General features: G+C 39.7%; 1 protein-coding gene across 1 annotated transcript; it reads left to right on the forward strand.

Moving 5' to 3' along the window:
• Positions 1-1,741: 1,741 nt before the first annotated feature.
• On the forward strand, positions 1,742-4,529 carry LOC124529357 (uncharacterized protein C21orf58-like). Its single transcript, XM_047103231.1, has 2 exons — positions 1,742-1,818; positions 4,084-4,529. Exons 1-2 carry the CDS (start codon positions 1,763-1,765, stop codon positions 4,514-4,516), a joined length of 489 nt encoding a protein of 162 aa, XP_046959187.1. The 5' UTR covers positions 1,742-1,762; the 3' UTR covers positions 4,517-4,529.
• The last annotated feature ends 13,652 nt before the right edge of the window (positions 4,530-18,181 follow it).

Genomic DNA, 18,181 nt, shown 5'->3' on the forward strand with positions numbered 1-18,181 from the left:
GGCACGTGGGTGGCTCAGTTGGTTAAGTATCTGACTTTGGCTCAGGTCATGATCTCATGGTTCGTGGGTTCGAGTCCTGCACTGGGCTCTGTGCCAACAGCTTGGAGTCTGGAGCCTGCTTTGGATTCTGTGTCTCCCTTTCTCTCTGCTGTTCCCCTGACCTCACTCTGTCTCTCTCTCTCAAAAAAAATTTTTTAAGTAAATCCCTTTATTAATATCTCTCACACATCACCCAGTAAACTAAGATAGACATTGCAAAGTTTATGATTACACACCTATTATCTTCTTTTCTTTTTTTTTTTTAATTTTTTAACGTTTATTCATTTTTGAGAGACAGAGACAGAGCACAAGCAGGGGAGGGGCAGAGAGAGAGGGAGACATAGAATCCAAAACAGACTCCAGGCTCTGAGCTGTCAGCAGAGCCTGAAGCGGGGCTGGAACTCACAAACTGTGATATCATGACCTGTGCTAAAGTCAGACACTTAACTGACTGAGCCGCCCAGGCTCCTCTTATTTTCTTGTTCAGTGTCTATCTAACCCATTTTATTGGAAGCCCAATGAGGGCTGTGACCATGTATATTTCTTTTGCTACCATACACTCATCAACTGGCACAGTGCATGACATAAAAAAGATGTTTAGTCAGAATTGGCTAAGTAAGTACATTATACTAACATGTCAGAAGATTCTGAGGTTAGATTTATTCTGTATCCAAAATCCCTAGGGAGGACCATATTCCAGGATGTAGAATAAGTAATTGCTTTATGGTTGTAAGAATTTTTTAAATGCCCCTTAGGGAAGGAACATTAGGCATAAAATTAAGCAGTTTTATACTTAGGGCTCTGAGAGATTTGGAAGAAAAAATCAACTTACCAGCCCAAGTTAGTCACTTCACTTCCTTGACCTACAGTTGTTTGCTCTGGAAAATAGGGGTAATAGTACATGCTTCAATAAAGTTGTAGTAAGGAGTAGGGATATGATTTATAAGGTGTCTGGCACATAGAAATTGCTCAATAAAATGGCAAATGCCATCAAATACTTTTTGTAATAATAATAACAATAACAGCTTAGTCCTATCAAACCTGGGCTTTACCAACCCAATCACACTCAGCAATTGCCATTCAGCCTCCAACTGACAAGTTCAGTTCCAACAGCCAACCCAAGGCTGTTTGAGACCCTGCAAATGGATAAGGTCTGCAGTTCATTTTCCTACCCCTAGCCTGGAATGCCATGTGCCCCAACCGAGCCTTGAGCCCAACAAATGGCAATCTGTCTCTGACCCCAGTCATTCTTGTTCTTGGCTTTTGCACAAATTTCTTGGCTTACACTCTACTTCCCTTTCCAGGACAAACTTTCTCCCGAGACCCACCCATTTTGTTAGGGCTCAAACATTCTCTTAGTTATTTCTAGCCTCTCCTCGCTATGCCAGTAACCATAGCCGATCCAGCAATATCGACCAACCCAAACCACAGCTACAATTCTAACACCGACACTGCCTAGATACTCCCATGTAGCCCCCATCGGTAATCAGACCAAATGCTGGCCAGCCTGGCCTTATTTGAGCTGGAATTTCCCTCTGGAGAGTAGGATATTGACTGCTGAATGAAGCATACTGTGAGCTGGATTAGACTTGAGGGAACAGCATAGAGATTATTTGGAGAGAGAAGGAGGGATAGGATATGTGGCAGGATATGTGCTGAATCAGAGCCCCATGCATACTTTATCTGCTTTCTCCCCAGCCTCCATCTACTGCAGAGGTTCCAGATGATGACAATATCTATGGCAAAGTCTTCCAAACACACGCATGGCCTTGAAAATAGGTAAACACAACCATAACTATTTCTATATTTCTGAAAAATCCAGGCCTTCTTAAGGTTGAGAGTCACCACCTCTGAGTGTCCTGGCTTAGTGGTCTGGCAAGGTGTTTTAGCAAACTGTTCCCTGCATTTAATATGACTAGGTGGGGCTGACATAAGCTAGTAAAAATTTAAACCCTTTTCTGATTAAGCAACATGTCAGTGCCAGTGAGAGAGAACCTGTTGACACATCTGGCTTACTAGGCTAGAGAGCAAAGAAAAAGAGCCATTATCCTTGGCTTCTAGTTAACTCTTTTCTCTGTAGCTTCAGGGTCAGCAAATTTTTTTCTCTAAAGGTTCCAGTTAATAAATATTTTAAGCTTTGCTGCTCACATATAGTTTCTGTTCCTTCTTCTCCTTCTCCTATTTGCCTTAAATCATGTAAAAATTTTAAAACATTCTTAGCTCCTAGACCATACAGAAATAGTCTACACTGCCCCATAGGCCGTAGTTTATTGATCCCGCTCCAAACCAACAACTCACAAATATCTGAGTAATGGCCTTCAAACTGACATTTCAAGACAAAGTCCATTGATTTTATTTGGGATATATGCTCATTGGTAAAATTGCAATTATCCTTGAATAAGTTTCCTGGCACTTACGATAACTCCTAAGCTATTGGTAACCCATTGAGCTTATCCTTAAGATGTGTACATTTTACGATATGAAAGTTATAGCTCAATTTTTTAAAGTTTTAAAATGTTATTAGGGTATATTTGTTTAATAACTATATGCGTCTTCCTTGCTTGCCTTTTTAACTTTTTTTTTTAAGTAATCTCTACACCCGACATGGAGCTCGAACTCCTGACCCCAAAATCAAGAGTCGGATGCTCCAGTGACTAAGCCAGCCACGCTCCCCTATCTCGCTTACCTTTCTATTTTTAGCACCACATCCAGCTTGAAGTAGGCACTCATTTGTTGTGTATAATGGAGAGAAGAAGAGATTCAGGAGAATGGATGGTGGTGGAGGAAGAAGTGGAGGAACATTACAAACACAATAACCCAGGACTGTAAACTAAGATGAATCATAACTGAATGGCCAGATTGTTTGAGAAACACCTGTTACGTAGACACAAAAAGGCACCTGTGGATGCCTGATTCTGATAAACACGTAAAATTATTCTGTGAAAATCACAGAATTGTCGTGACTGCAGTTACAAGGGCTCTCCGGGAGCCTACTGGGAATATGACTTTGGAGTCACACACCTACCAGGAATATGACTTTGGAGCTGCAACCAACTAGTCTACAAAGCCAGAAGAGATTTCAAAAATTCAATTTGCTATCACTTCAGTATTTGCAATAGCTCTTACGAGCTTCCAGAAAACCCAAAGGGCAGCCAAGTTGTATGTAGACAACTTGTATTTGTTGTATTTGTTCGCAAATGTTAAGAGTCAAGAGAAGAGGGTCTGCAGGCTTCCCTGCAGAGAGAATTAAAGGTTTGAGGGCTAAGTGACCTTTTGGCTCTGGAAATCACAGAGTCAATGACAAAGCTGCAAAAGCAGACTCAGTGTGTCCCGTCAAGATTGCCAAAAAGAATGTATAGTAAGCCTTCTTCTGGCTGAAGTTTCCAGGCAGTAAGCCACGTCAGGCAAGCTGAGACAGTCAGCCCCAAAATGCATGGGACAAGGAAATGGTTTCCATAGTGAAGAAGTATCTTTTGACTCCAAAGAGGATTCAGAACCAAGCACAGAAATATTTAAGATAACCAAGGCCATATGTTACTCTATTGAGACTACAGTGTGTGCAAATTTAGTGCTTTCTGTATTAGGAATATTTAGGAGAAATAAGCCTATCAGAGTGTCTACCTTCTAATTAGAAGTTTTGTTTTGTTTATTTATTTTTGGGGGAGGGAGGGAGAATGAGCGAGGGAAGGGCAAAGAGAGAAAGGGGGACGAGGGACAGAGGATCCAAAGTGGGCTCATGCCAACAGCAGAGAGCCTGATGCGGGGCTCAAACGCACGAACCATGAGATCATGACCTAAGCTGAAGTCAGATGCTCAACTGACTTAGCCATCCAGGTGCCCCCTAATTAGAATTTAAATGTGTAATTGAGTAGTCAGTATCAACTTACAATTTTTGGTTGAAATCTTCTACATTGGGAAGAAGCACTGGAACATTTAAGAGAATCCTAAGTTCACTCTCCAGCTGAACAGTTCTTTCTTGCAGATAACCTGAGCACCAGGTGGGAAGGTGGGCCTGTAGTGTCCCCTGTCTCTTTATCGTCCCAGGATGCTGGACTCCTCGGTGGCAGATGAAATGACTGGACTGACCTTGAAACTCTGGGAGAAGAAACTGGAGCAAGAGCCTAAGCGTGTGGAAGGGGATTCTGAGGACCCCCACCTGAGGCCAGGAAATGAGGGCAGGCCGGACTGGAGTGCTCTGAGGAGGAAGAAAGAGTTTCCACAGAGCACCTTCCAGCACCTCCTGGAGGAGGTCTCCCAGGCCCAGGGGAACGGGTGTCAACAGAGGAGGAGCCCCCCCCCCCACCACGGGCCTCTACCTGCGTCTCCCTGCCCCCACCAGGCCTGGAGCCACCAGGGATTATCCAACACTCTGTCCCCCAGCCTCTTGCCACCATCACTAAACAGCTACCTCAGCAGCCACTCACCTCATAGATTCCCCTCTCCAGGTCTTCCCCACTCAAAGGTCAGGAAGTATTAAGGAAGGTCTTCTGCCTCACTCATTGATTTCTAGGAATTCCTTACCTATTCTAACATGGGCCTTTTTCAATACGCAAATTGCAAGTGTTAAGTCCTTTGGTGACCTGCCTTTCAGTCTCTTTGCGGTGTCTTTGGATGAACACACGTCCTTAATTTTAATCATTTTGTTTTTCAGGCTTTCCCCCCACCCCAAAAAATTAGAATTTTAAGTTTGTTATAAGTTTAATGTATCAGATTTCTAAGAATTATTTAAACACTTGGAAAGGTCTATTGGTCAAAAGATTTTTAAGGCTAAAGACCTAACCTGAAATACATTAAATATACAAATGCAGTGTAAAGTATTTGAAGATATTTGATGAACAGATCCATAAATAGAGCCAAATATTAGTCAAAGAGCCTTACAAGTGATTGCAAAAATGTGCTTGATATATAATAAAATAAGATTTGTAAGCTGAACTTCAAACCTTAAGGGTTTTGAATCTGTAACTATAATAAAATTATTAACCTCAAAAGCTTAAACAAGCCTCTGCATAGTCCTTTCTGCACTTGAAACAGCCCTTAAAGTGTGCTGAAAAATTAACACTTAACACTTTCATCATCAGCCCTAATTCCTTTGGTAGTTCCTCTTATGACATGATGTACACACATCTCAGAACTTCAGTTACTCCTCTGAACTGGAATTTATCTCTGTGTCTATGGGTGCTTATTCCAAAAATTCACATTGATGCTTATCAATTTAACATCTAAGAGGTACTTAGTAATGTAAAATCACTAAGATTTCCTGATGCAAGAAGTTCTAAAGTTGAGGTAAACTGTAAAATAACTGAAATTTTAAGAAGGCAGTCCAAATTAATCTGCTAATTTAGAGCTTCTTTGTGGCCCAGAAACTAAGCTATCCATGTTGGCACTTTGCACAATCAGCATAATGCAGTACCTTCTAGAAAATAACCTGCCTCCAATTCCCTGAAATTGAAATTTAGGGACCATCAGCAGAAACTCCAGCTAGCACAACCTGACAAGAGGCTGCAGCAATAAAACATGACGTCTATAGACAGTTTGAGATAATATTTTCCCAATTCTACAATTATTTTTAGCATAGGAAATAGTGCTATTAGCTTTGAATTATTTTCTAGTAGTGGTAGTTGTAAAGGATAAAATAAATACATAATGGATTGAAAATACAGCACAGGGAATATAGTCAATAATATTGTAACTTTGTAGGGTGACTGATGGTAACTACACTTATTGTGGTGACCTTTTTGTAATGTATGTAATTGTCGACTCACTGTGTTGTACACTCAAAACTAATATAATATTGTATGTCGACTAACGTTCAATTTAAAAAATTAAATAGGTGTGCCTGGGTGGCTCAGTTGGTTGAATATCTGACTCTTGATTTTGGCTCAGGTCATGATCCCAGGGTTGTGGGATCAAGCCCCACGTTGGGCTCCATGCACAGCACAATTTCTGCTTAAGATTCTCTCTCTCTCCCTCTGCCCCTCTCCACCTCTGTCATGCTCTCTCTCTGCCTCTCTCTCTAAATAAATAATAAAAATAAAGTAAAATATACATACATGATGTTGTAATGGGTTTGAACATTTCCTATGAGTATAGAACAGCATGGTAGTCATTAAATCTTTATTTTTCCCCAAAACAAAAGCAAAATGCATGAATGGAGGATGTCTCCAATTACTAAGTAAAAAGACAGAGGGATAGCCCAATTAGCAAAAAAGAAATATAGTTGTTAGGTAGATTTAATTAAAGTCTTTACACATTTCATCTAAGACTATGCTTTTATTCACCATAACTTAGAGGCCATTTCATTCATAATTGCATATGATTAAATGTAAGAGTAAAAAAGGAATAATGGGGCGCCTGGGTGGCTCAGTCGGTTGGGCTTCCGACTTCAGCTCAGGTCACGATCTCGCGGTCCGTGAGTTCGAGCCCCGCGTCGGGCTCTGGGCTGATGGCTCAGAGCCTGGAGCCAGTTTCCGATTCTGTGTCTCCCTCTCTCTCTGCCCCTCCCCCGTTCATGCTCTGTCTCTCTCTGTCCCAAAGATAAATAAATGTTAAAAAAAAAAAAAAAAAAGAGTAAAAAGGAATAAAGAGCAACTTTCTTCCTGAGTAACCAGGACCTGGCTTGCCCTCCCGCCATCAACAACAATAAATGACAAATAAAAGAGACAATTATTTTTAGACGTTGGACACCAGGCAGCACAGGACAGAGGTCCTTGAGAAAAAGGAAGCCCATGAAGTGAACAGCACATTCACCCTGGATTTTTGCCTAGGGAAACCTTCCAAACCACAGGGCCAAGAAGTGAAGTGCTAGAAGGGCACAGAAGACTCTAGAAGACACAGACTCTATGTCCCTCTTGCCCTGCACTGAAGAGGGCAAGAGTGAAGTTCAGGGCTGCTAAAGGAATTTGTAGGGCATGGCACCAGAGAGAATGGAGCTGCAGAGATGAGTTCTTAGAAGTCTGTGTGGCAGCTCCTGGTAGATCCTTGGCTGAGGGCAGAGCTGCACATAAGCAGGGCAAAACTCTGTAAGGCCCAGCAGAGAGTGGCTGCCCTAGGATTGAGTACTAACAGAGGTAGCTCAGTGCTGAGAGGCTTTGGAGTTCCAACCCAGCCAGAGTGGGAGACCTTTCTGGGCTCTTTGATCACTTCCAGAGACCCCAGAAAGGCCATGTGATTGGAGGAAGTAATGTGGCCTCAAGTCTGGGGCATTCTTTAGAGCAGAAGTTGGCAAAATTTTTCTTACAAGACCAAAGAGAAAAAACTCCAGGCTTGCAAGTCATATGTTCCCTTTCACAATGTCTCAATTCTGTCATTGTAGCATGGAAGCAGCCACAGACAATATGTAAATGAGTGAGCATAGTTGCATGCCCGTAAAGTTTTGTTCATAGACCCGAAGGTGACCTAAGTGTTAGGATGGGCAGACAAGGACATAAAAGTAACCGTTATAAATATGTTTAAGGATATAACAGAAAATGTAAACTAGTAAACACCTGGGAAATCTCAGCATAAAAATGGAAATTATAAAAAATAACCAAATGGAGGGGGCACCTGGGTGGCTCAGTCAGTTAAGCATCCGACTTCGGCTCAGGTCATGATTTCATGGCTCATGAGTCTGAACCCTGTGTCAGGCTCTGTGCTGACAGATCAGAGCCTGGAGCCTGCTTCAGATTCTGTGTTTCCCTCTCTCTATGTCCCTCTCTTGTTTGTGTTCTCTCTCTCTCTCTCTCTCTCTCAAAAATAAATAAACATTAAAAAAAATTTTTTTTAAATAACCAAATGGAAATTCTATACCTGTAAATTACATTACCTGAAATACAATATTCATGAAATAAGCATAACAGCAGACCAAAAATCGCATAAGAAAAAGTTGGTGAGCTTGAAGACAAATCAAAAGAAATCATTCAATCTGAAGAACAAGAGAAAAAAAAATTGTTAATGAATAGAGTCTTGGTAATCTCTAGAAAGATACCAATGATCTAACATGTATAATGAGAGTACCCAAATGAAAAGAGAAAGAGAACAGAGCAGAAAAAATATATTTGAAGTAAAGATGGATGAAATGTTCCTAAAGTTGGTTATTGAAAAGTCAATTTACAGATCCAAGAAGCTTGTGAAACTTATGGAGGATAAACACACAAAGAAAAACATACTGAGACATTTCATAGTCAAAATGCAGAAAAATCAAAGATGAGGAGAAAAATCTTAACAGAAGCCGGAAAAAAAGGTATATGCTCAGGCGAACTATAATACAAACTCAAACTGGTACCTCAGCAAAAACGGTGGTGAAAAAAGTCAGAAAGTGAAATTTTAAAGTGTTGCAAGGAGAAAAAAGCACCATCAACTCAAATTGCTATATCCAGCAAAATTATCATCGAAATGAGGGTAAAATAAAAACCTTTTCAGATCAATGAAAACTGAAAGAACTTGTTGTCAGCTGATTTATAAAAATAGAAATGCCAAGACATTTTTTCAAGCTGAAAGAAAAAATGAAACCAAATGGAATCTCAGACTTATAGGAAGGCATGAAAAGTATGTAAGCTAATAAATATGTAGATAATATTTAAAAGGCTATCTTTCTTTTCATTCCTTTAAAAGACAATTTAAAGCAAAAGTAGTAACGTTGTGTATGAGGTTTATAAAGCCCATAGAAGTAAAACAGATGACAAGTTAGCATAAAGAATGGAGTAAAAGGAACTATACTCTTGTAAACTGTATTTTACATGAAGTGCTACAGTGTAAATTTAACATAGACTATAATTTTAAGAAATTTTTTTATGTTTAGTTTATTTTTGAGAGAGAGAGCACAAGTGGGGGAGGGACAGAGAGAGAGGGGGACAGAGGATCTGAAGGGGGCTCCACACTGACAGCAGTGAGATCAGTGTGGGGCATGAACTCACAAACCCAGGTGGAGATCATGACCTGACCCAAAGTCAGATGTTCAACCCACTGAGCCACCTAGCCACCCCAGTAAATTTAAAAAACAATAGGAGAAATAAGTAGGAATGTTAAAAATTCAATTAAACAAAAAGAAAGCAGGAAAGGAATAACAGAGGAACAAAGACCCCATGACAGGCAGAAAACAAGTACAGACTGATGGACGCTAACCCCAACCATCTCAATGACTACATAAAATATCAATGAACTGTGTACTCTAATTCAAGGGCATTTGAATTTAAAAAGCCAGTCTGAATTACATACTCTCTACAAAGGGTGAAACTTAATTATAAAGACACAAATATAGTGAAGGAAAAAGATGCATCATGCAAACAGTAAATGTGAGAAGTTACTGTGGGCATATTAATATCAATCAAAGTAGATTTCAAAGCTAAAGAGTATTTCATACAATAAAAGGATCAATCCATCAAGAAGACATACTCCTAAATGTGTATGCTTCTAATATTAGACCTTTGAAATGCATGGGATAAAAACCAATAAAACTGAAGAGAGAAGTAATCCACAGCCATAACTGGAAACTTTAATGCCTTTCAGCAACTGACAAAACACTTTTAAAAATCAGCCTGGCCAACACCTAGCTAATGAGTATTGTGTCTGGTCTTCTTTCTCTTTGAGACACCTAGTGTATCTTAACATACTCAGAATGGATTGGAAAAGTTAAAATAATTCAATAGACTTTTCCCAATATATATTTTTATGAAATGCTCTTTTCTTATCACAACCTTATTCTTATAAACTTCTTGGAGCTGCTGGTTTACCTTATCTTCCCTTATCTTATCTTACCTTATATGGAGAATGCTAGGTACTAATTTGTACGTACCAAATTTGAATGTAGAAGCTTTAACCCTTAGTATCTCAGAATGTGACTGTGACTGGAGACAGTCCTTTAAAGAGGTGCATCAATTAAAATAGTGCTGTTAGTGTGGGCTTTAATCCAACCTGACTAGTGCCCTTATAACAGGGAATCTGGACACACAAAGAGTCACCAGAGATGCACAGGCATAGAGAAAGGACCAAGTGAGGACACAGTGAGAAGGTGATCATGTGCAAGCTGAGGAGAGTGGCCTCAGAAGAAACTAAAGCTTCTAAGACCTTGATCTTGGACTCATAGCGTGGCTGACTGGGAGCTGCCACTGCCCAGCATCACAAGAGAGCATCATACTGCATATCATCAGTCCAGGAAAAGGTCAAAATTCAAAACTGGAAATACAGTTTCTACTAAATGCATATCACTTTCTCCCCTAATAAAGTCAAAAAATCGTTAAGTGGAACCATCATTAAGTGTGGAACAGTCTGTACTATATGGAAAACCAGAACATTTGAATATGGGCTGGAAGTCTCTACATTTAATGATATTCCATGAATAGAAATACACAGGCAAAGACACATGGTGTGTTTGCCTTTGACATATGCCATAGATTCCAAGAAAAGTACTGGTGTGACTTTAAAATAAACAAACAATGAAAAGGACAATTGAGAAAATATGAAAGTAAGACACACTGATACTGACATCTTGACCCAGGGTGCTCAGTTAACCCAAAGGCAGAGAGGAGATACTCATAGTATTTAGAGCAGGTGGTATGTCTAGTCCAACAGTCACATTTAATAAAGGTGGAAGGTGGAGCCAGAGAAATTAAGTGGCTGTCCAAGGTCACACAGCCAATGGCAGAAAGGGCCTTGACCTAAGCCCCTAAACACCCAGCCTTCACTTCACAGTACCAAAAATAGCACAGTGAAGTCAGTAACGTGATAATCATGCATTATAGAAAGCAGATAACTACAGTTTTCTCCGATACCAGTTTGACTCCAGTAATGAAAAAACATTTAGGGCCAAATGAAGAAGCAAAGGTGTTTTATCAAGTGACAATAATCCGATTATATTTTAATAATATAAGACATAAGAGTTTTTATGTAGTAGTTTCTCTCATCTGTGACTGGTGGGCTATTTGTGAAAACAAAAATAAGATAAAATTCCAATACAGCAATAAACTAATTGTAGGCCGATTTTGGCATCACAGAGTAGCACCTATAGAAGCATTGACAGAGAAGGGACTGAAGCGAAGGTAAAATTTTGGGTGGTGCCAGGGGCTGGGGGGTGGGGGAGCAGATCGAAGCTGCCCTCACCTGATTGGCACTATCAAATTCTAAAAGATTTCAAAGACCCATCTAGGATGAGTGGTGCTTACATTGGGACACAGGCAGGAAGGCCAAATCACACAGACCAAGGGGTCGGAGTTGGCATTAACTTTGGGAAAGGTGGGGCCATGATGGAGCCCACATCAGGCTGATTGAGCTCCACAATCCTGCTGTCTAGATAGATTAAAAGATAAAGTAGAAAAGAGCTCTCTCTAGAGTCAGCAGCTCAGTCTAAAACCCTCACTCCCTGTCATCATGAGTCTAGACATCTGTATAACTGATTTTCTATAAAGGCAAATATTTGTTTATATGGTAATGGATGTGAAACTTGAGAACAGAAAGAATGATTTATATTTAATAATTTAAATGTATTTAGTGCTTTACACTTTAAATACATTGTTAAATGTTTTTACTTCTGTTTTATAAAGAGGATGAAGAACTCAGAAACCACGAAGTGGTTATGTAGCATGTAAAGCACCCAAAACAAATGAGTCTCTTTAAGGTGAAATCTGAAGCAGCTGGGGTTAGAGGTTATTGTCTGCACTGCTACATACAGTTCTTTTTTCTTTTTTAATTTTTTTTTTAATGCTTTTATTTATTTTTGAGACAGAGACAGAGCATGAGCAAGGGAGGGGCAGAGAGAGAGGGAGACACAGAATCCAAAGCAGGCTCCAAGCTGTCAGCACAGAGCCCGATGCGGGGCTCGAACTCACAGAGTGTGAGATCATGACCTGAACTGAAGTCGGACGCTTAACTGACTGAGCCACCCAGGCACCCCTGCTACATACAGTTCTATGAGCATGTCTTACATCAGACAATCAACTGGTCTATCCTGTGGGACCCTTTAACAAGTCTTATAAAATGTGTCTTCAGAAACTTCCATGGAGGTTTGTGGAGGGGGCAGAGCATTTATTCATTGACCCTTTTACCCCGTCGGTCAAGGGTTGTCTCAGGGGGCATTATTAACTGCCGCCCTCCTGTTGTCCCTTCTTTCCCTTCTTCCCCATTCCCAACCCCACGCTTTAATCTTGCATATGTGTGAGTGCCAAGAAGATTCCTATGAGTGTCCCCATAAAGGGAATCCCAAAAGCCCCAAAGCAGGAAGTGAGAGGACTAGGGTGTTGGGTGAGGCACTATTCAAGGGCATCTGCATGAAAATGGTTAATGCCTGCCCAGAACTGGTCACTGCAGCTGTGGCTGGAATAAAAGGTGAGGCCAAGAGGTTGTGAAATAATGCACAAGTGTCTACTACCCAAGAACATTTAGTCAAGGGGATCAGAGGGACTGAAATTCATCCTGTGCCCTCTTCTCTGTATCATGTTCCCTGGTGCAGGCTGCAACTACTTGAAAGAAGTGGCTTGCTTCTCTTATTTATACAAAGATGCCATACAGGGTAGCAAAGGCCCTGGTTTTTCCTCACCAGGTGCTTCATATCACACGAGAATCTTTTTCTTTTTTATGTTTGTTTATTTTTGATAGAGGGAGAACGTGAGCGGGGGAGGGGCAGAGAGAGACACAGAATCCAAAGCAGGCTCCAGGTTCCCAGCTGTCAGCACAGAGCCCGATGTGGGGCTTGAACTCACCAACTGTGAGATCATGACCTGAGCCAAAGTCGGACGCTTAACGGACCGAGCCACCTAGGCGCCCCTTATATCACACAAGAATATTAATTCCGATGTTCAAAAATCTAAAAAAAAAAAAAAAAAAGAAAGAAAGAAAGAAAGAAAGAAACAAAAGGCATCCAGATTGGAAAATAAGAAGTAAATTATCTCTGTTCAAAGATGACATGATCTTATATATGGAAAACTCTAAATACTACACATACATGTACACACACATGAGCCTATTACAACTAATAAAAGAAATTAACAAAGACGCAGGATCAAAAAATCAACACGCAAAAATCAGTTACATTTCTATACATTACCAGTGACCAATCTGGAAAGGAAATTAAGAAAATAATCCTAGAGTGCCTGGGTGGCTCAGTCAGTGAAGCATACAACTCTTGATTTCGGCTAAGGTCAGGATCTCATGGTTGGTGGGTTCGAGCCCTGTGTTGGGCTCTGCACTGACAGTGTGGAGCCTGTTTGGAATTCTCTCTCTCTTCCTCTCTCTCTGACCCTCCCCTTCTCTCTCTCATGCATATGCACGCTCTCTCTCTCTCTCTCTCAAAAACAAAAAACATTAAAAAAAAAAAGAATCATTTACTATACCATTAAAAAAAGAATAAAACACTTAGAAATAAACTTAACCAAGGAGGTAAAAGACTTGTACACTGAATACTATGAAACACTGTTTGAAAAACCCAAAGATACAAAAAAAATAAAACTTAAAAAGGAAAAACATTCCTTGTTCGTGGAATGGAAAACAATATTGTTAAAATGTCCATACTACCCAAGGTAATATACACATTCAATGCAATCCCTATCAAAATCCCAAAGGTATTTTTCGCAGGAAAAAAAAAGTCCTAAAATTCATATGGAATCTTCAGGGACTGCAAATAGCCAAAACAATCTTGAAAAAGAACAAAGCTGGAAACCTTATACTTCCTCATTTCAAATAATACTACAAAGCAGAAGTAATTAAGATGGTGTAGTACTGGTGTAAAGATACATAGATAGACCAATAGAACAGAATAGAAAGCCCAGAAGTAACCCCTTGTATATATGGCCAAATGATTTTCAACAAGACAACACATGGAGAAAGAGTAGTTTCTTCAACAAACGATGTGGAAGAAATGGGATATCCACATCCAAAAAACATGAAGTCGAACCCTTACCTTACAACAGATGCAAAACTTAGCTCAAAATGGATTAATCACCTAGGGGTAAGACCTAAAACTACAAAACTCCAGAAGAAAACATAGGGAAAATCTTTAGGACATTGGACTTGCCAATGACTTCTTGGATACAATACCAAAAGCACAGGCAACAGAAGCGAAAATAGACAAATGGGATGACATCAATGTTAAAAACTTTTGTGCATCAAAGGAAACCATCATCAGAATGAAAAGGGAACCTACAAAATGGGAGAAAATATTTGCAAATCACATATCTGACATATATAGTTGATATCCAGAAAAGGATCTATATAAGGGATTTCTACAACTCAACAACAAAATAACCTGACTTAAAAATAGAGAAAGGGCTTGAATAGACAATTTTCCAAAGATATGGGAGTGGCCAACAAGCACAGGAAAAGATGCTCAACATTAGTAATCATAAGACAAATGTAAATCTCAACCACAGTGAGAAGCTCACTTAAAAGTGTTCACCAGAGTGCAGAGAAATTGAAACCCTCATGCACTGTTGGTGGGAATATAAAATGGTGCAGCCATTACGGAAAACAGTACAGACGTTTCTCAAAAATTTAAAAATAGAACTCCTATGTGATCCAGCAATTCCACTCTGACTACATATAGTCTGATTATATATTATTAATTATTATACATTATATTATATATATTATTTTATATATAATTCAAAGAAGGATCTCAAAGAAGTATCAGACACACGGCAGCATTATTCACGATAACCAAGAGGTGGAAGCAACCCAAATATCCATCAAAAGACAAATGGATATTTGCAATGACATGGATGGAACCAGAGAGTATTATGCTAAGTGAAATCAGTCAGTTAGAGAAAGACAAATATCATGTGATTTCACTCATATGTGGAATGAATGAAATGAGCAAAGGGGGAAATTAAACAATGAACAAAGGGGGAAAAAACAGAGAGAGAGACAGAGACAAACCAGGAAACAGACTCTAACTCCAGAGAAAAACTGATGGTTACCAAACGTTGGCGGTGGGGGGTGAAATAGGTGATGGGGATTCAGGAGTGCCCTTGTGATAAGGGCAGGGAGATGTATGAGTGTTGAATCACTGTTGTTATACACTGGAAACTAATACAACACCGTATGTTAACTACTGCAGTTAAAGTTTTTTTAGAAAGATGAATGGATAAAGAAAATGTGGTGTATACTTATAATGGAATGTTCTGCAGCCTTAAAAAGAATGAAATCCGGTTACATGCTAAAACCGTGCATGAATCTTGAGGACATTATGCTAAGTGAAATAAGTTAGTCACAAAAGAACAAATACTATGTGTTTCCACTCAAATGAAGTATCTAAAGTAGTCAAAATCATAGAAAGTAGAAAAGTCATTGCCAAGAGCTAGGAAGAAGGGAGAATTAGTGTTTAGTGGGTGTCAAATTTCAGTGTTGCAAGACGAAAAGTTTCTAGAGATCTGTTGCCCAACAATGTAAATATCCTTAACACTACTGAAACTCTAAATGGTACACTCTAAAATGGTTAAGATAGAGGGACACCTGGCTGGCTTACCCGGTGGAGACTGTGGCTCTTAATCTCAGGGTGGTGAGTTTGAGCCCCATGTCATGTGTAGAGGTTACTTAAATAAATAAACTTACTTAAAAAAAAGAAATAAAATGGTGAAGATGGAACATTTAATGTTATATGTTTTTTACCACCATGAAAACACCTCAAACGACACCCAAAAATAACTCAATATTTTTAAAGAAATAAAAGTTGGTGAGAATAACTGAACTGGCACCCATTAATGAGACATGTAAACAGTTTGTTGTCCATAAACATCTATGACAAATTCTAAAAGATGTAGAGCATGTCTTGATATAATCTCCAGCTTTTCTTTCCTAAAATCCTTAGTGGCCTAAAGGGACGAGTTGGAGTTCAGTCTGGATTCTCTATATGACTCACAATTTGCTTCCCCACTCATTTAGATGCCTGCTTCTTGCTTTGGGGTCCTTAAAAGTGATGTCAGGGAGTTAGTTTTGCTTCTTAGCTTGTTTACAGAAATTCTTTGAAGACTGAGGTTTTATCAGCTAATTACAATAAAGCTCTTTGCCCATTATTGGCTGCAAAATTCTCACATGGCTATGAATTACTGAGCTCTGTTGCTACATCTGTGGAATATGGAGTCATGGTGTCCTTTCCACAAATCATTTTGTATGGTGTATGTTTTTAAACCTAGTTGTTGAGAATCACTTCCTACTTGGAATGAAAGCTAGAAATAAATTCTCTGTTGACTGTGTTACTATTAAACACTCTCTTCTTCTTGCTTCCCGCCCTCCTGCCAACCGTTGCTTAGGAGTTGGAACAAACCTATTTCCTTATCCAATGTTCTGTGAGTTGCCACAAGTTGTCCAGAGTGATATAGGCAGTAACAGTTGAGAGGAGAACTAGAATCTAGATTTTTCTGATTATACACAGGATGTTCTTTCAACTATACTTCTTGACTATAGTGATTGATTATTGGTTAGCAATTCCAATTTCCAAGAGTTTTATGTTTTGGGGCAGCTGGATGGCTTGATTGGTTGAGTGTCTGACTCTTTTTTTTTTCTTTTTTTCTTAATGTTTATTTATTTTTAAGACAGAGAGAGACAGACAGACAGACACAGAGAGACAGAGCACTAGTGAGGGAAGGGCGGAGAGAGAGAGGGAGACATGGAATCTGAAGCAGGGTCCAGGTTCTGAGCTGTCAGCACAGAGCCCAACGCAGGGCTCAAACCACAAACTGTGAGATCCGACCTGAACCGAAGTCAGACGCTTAACCGTCTGAGCCACCCAGGCACCCCGAGTGTCTGACTCTTGATCTCAGCTCAGGTCTTGATCTCACAGACTTGTGAGTTCAAGCCCCACTTTGGGTTCCATTTTACTCTGAAAAAAAAAAAAGTACTTAAATGGAGACTACTTAAAAAACAACAAAAAAAGTTTTATGTTTAAAATATTATTCTCTTTAAATTATTTTTAATGCCTAATAGTGAAAAAAATAACCAAAATAGTAACACTCATTAACACAATTTTATAAGTGTAGGAAAGGAGAGGGCAATTAACATTTATTGAGCATCTATTCTTTAGTAGACCTATACATACTTTATCTCATTTAATCCTCATTACACTGGAGGGTATTTATTATTAGGTAGAAATTTTTCTCTATAGTTTACAGAGCAAGGCACTGAGGCTAAAAGAAGTAATGAAAGTAAACTTATGCACATTATACCCTGGCTGCCATCCCTGATTGGTTAAGATTGCCCCATGGAATGTTGTTCTCTTGTACTTCTAGTTTGTGCATCTGTCACAATGTCTCAGTGAGTTCCTGAAGACATCCTTCACAGCAAGAACAGAGAAGTAATAGGCCAGCCAGGGATACACAGTACAGCTGAGACCAGGCACCCCCAAGTTATACCTACACATCTGGTCACTCATGCCAGATGATGTACAAGAGGTATCCCATATACCCATCAACTACAAACATATGTGCATATAGTCCTTAATCTTCTGATCTCTAGCCCACACAGAGCTCTCAGATCACAGCGCCATCGTCCATGGGCCTGCTGATTGCCACATGGTACCTAACAAATATTTGGAAATACATGAAGAAGAATTTTGGGAGAAGATATTCCCATAACCCATCTTCTTCCTCAGTCCAAAACATTAGTGATGTCTGCACAGGGAGATTTTCAAAAGTGGTCCTCTTGATTGTCATTATCTTTACAGAAAAAAAATTATCTGTAATTATCTTTGAGAAAGAACAAAACAAAACAAAACTGTAAACAGTGAGGAGTCACCAAACAGTTGAGAGTGTGATCTTTTATTTTACAAAATTATAATTTTGTGGTGTACAGTAGACGGTTTGGGGTGAAAAATGCCAAACAAATGTGGAAATGAAAAATCTCTGCAGGCTGGAGGGGCACCTGGGTGGCTCAGTCAGTTAAGCCACCTTAAGTAGGCTCCATGTGTCAGTCATGACACATAGCTCAGGTCATGATCTTGTGGTTCATGAGTTCGAGCCCCGCGTTGGGCTCTGTGCTGACAGCTCAGAGCCTGGAGCCTGCTTTGGATTCTGTGTCTCCCTCTCTCTCTGCCCCTCCTCCACTCGCACTGTGTCTCCCTCAAAAATAAATAAACATTAAAAAAAGTTTTGAAATCTCTGCAGACTGGAAAAGTATCTTTCAAGGATATGCAAGAGATTAGAAAACAAACATCTGAGTTTCCAACATAGGTGATTCAAAACTAAAA

This window comes from Lynx rufus, unplaced genomic scaffold, assembly GCF_022079265.1.
Source record: "Lynx rufus isolate CCGP_SWC_20201006 ecotype Redwood Valley unplaced genomic scaffold, mLynRuf1.p SCAF_6, whole genome shotgun sequence".
NCBI classification, from domain to species: Eukaryota; Metazoa; Chordata; class Mammalia; order Carnivora; family Felidae; genus Lynx; species Lynx rufus.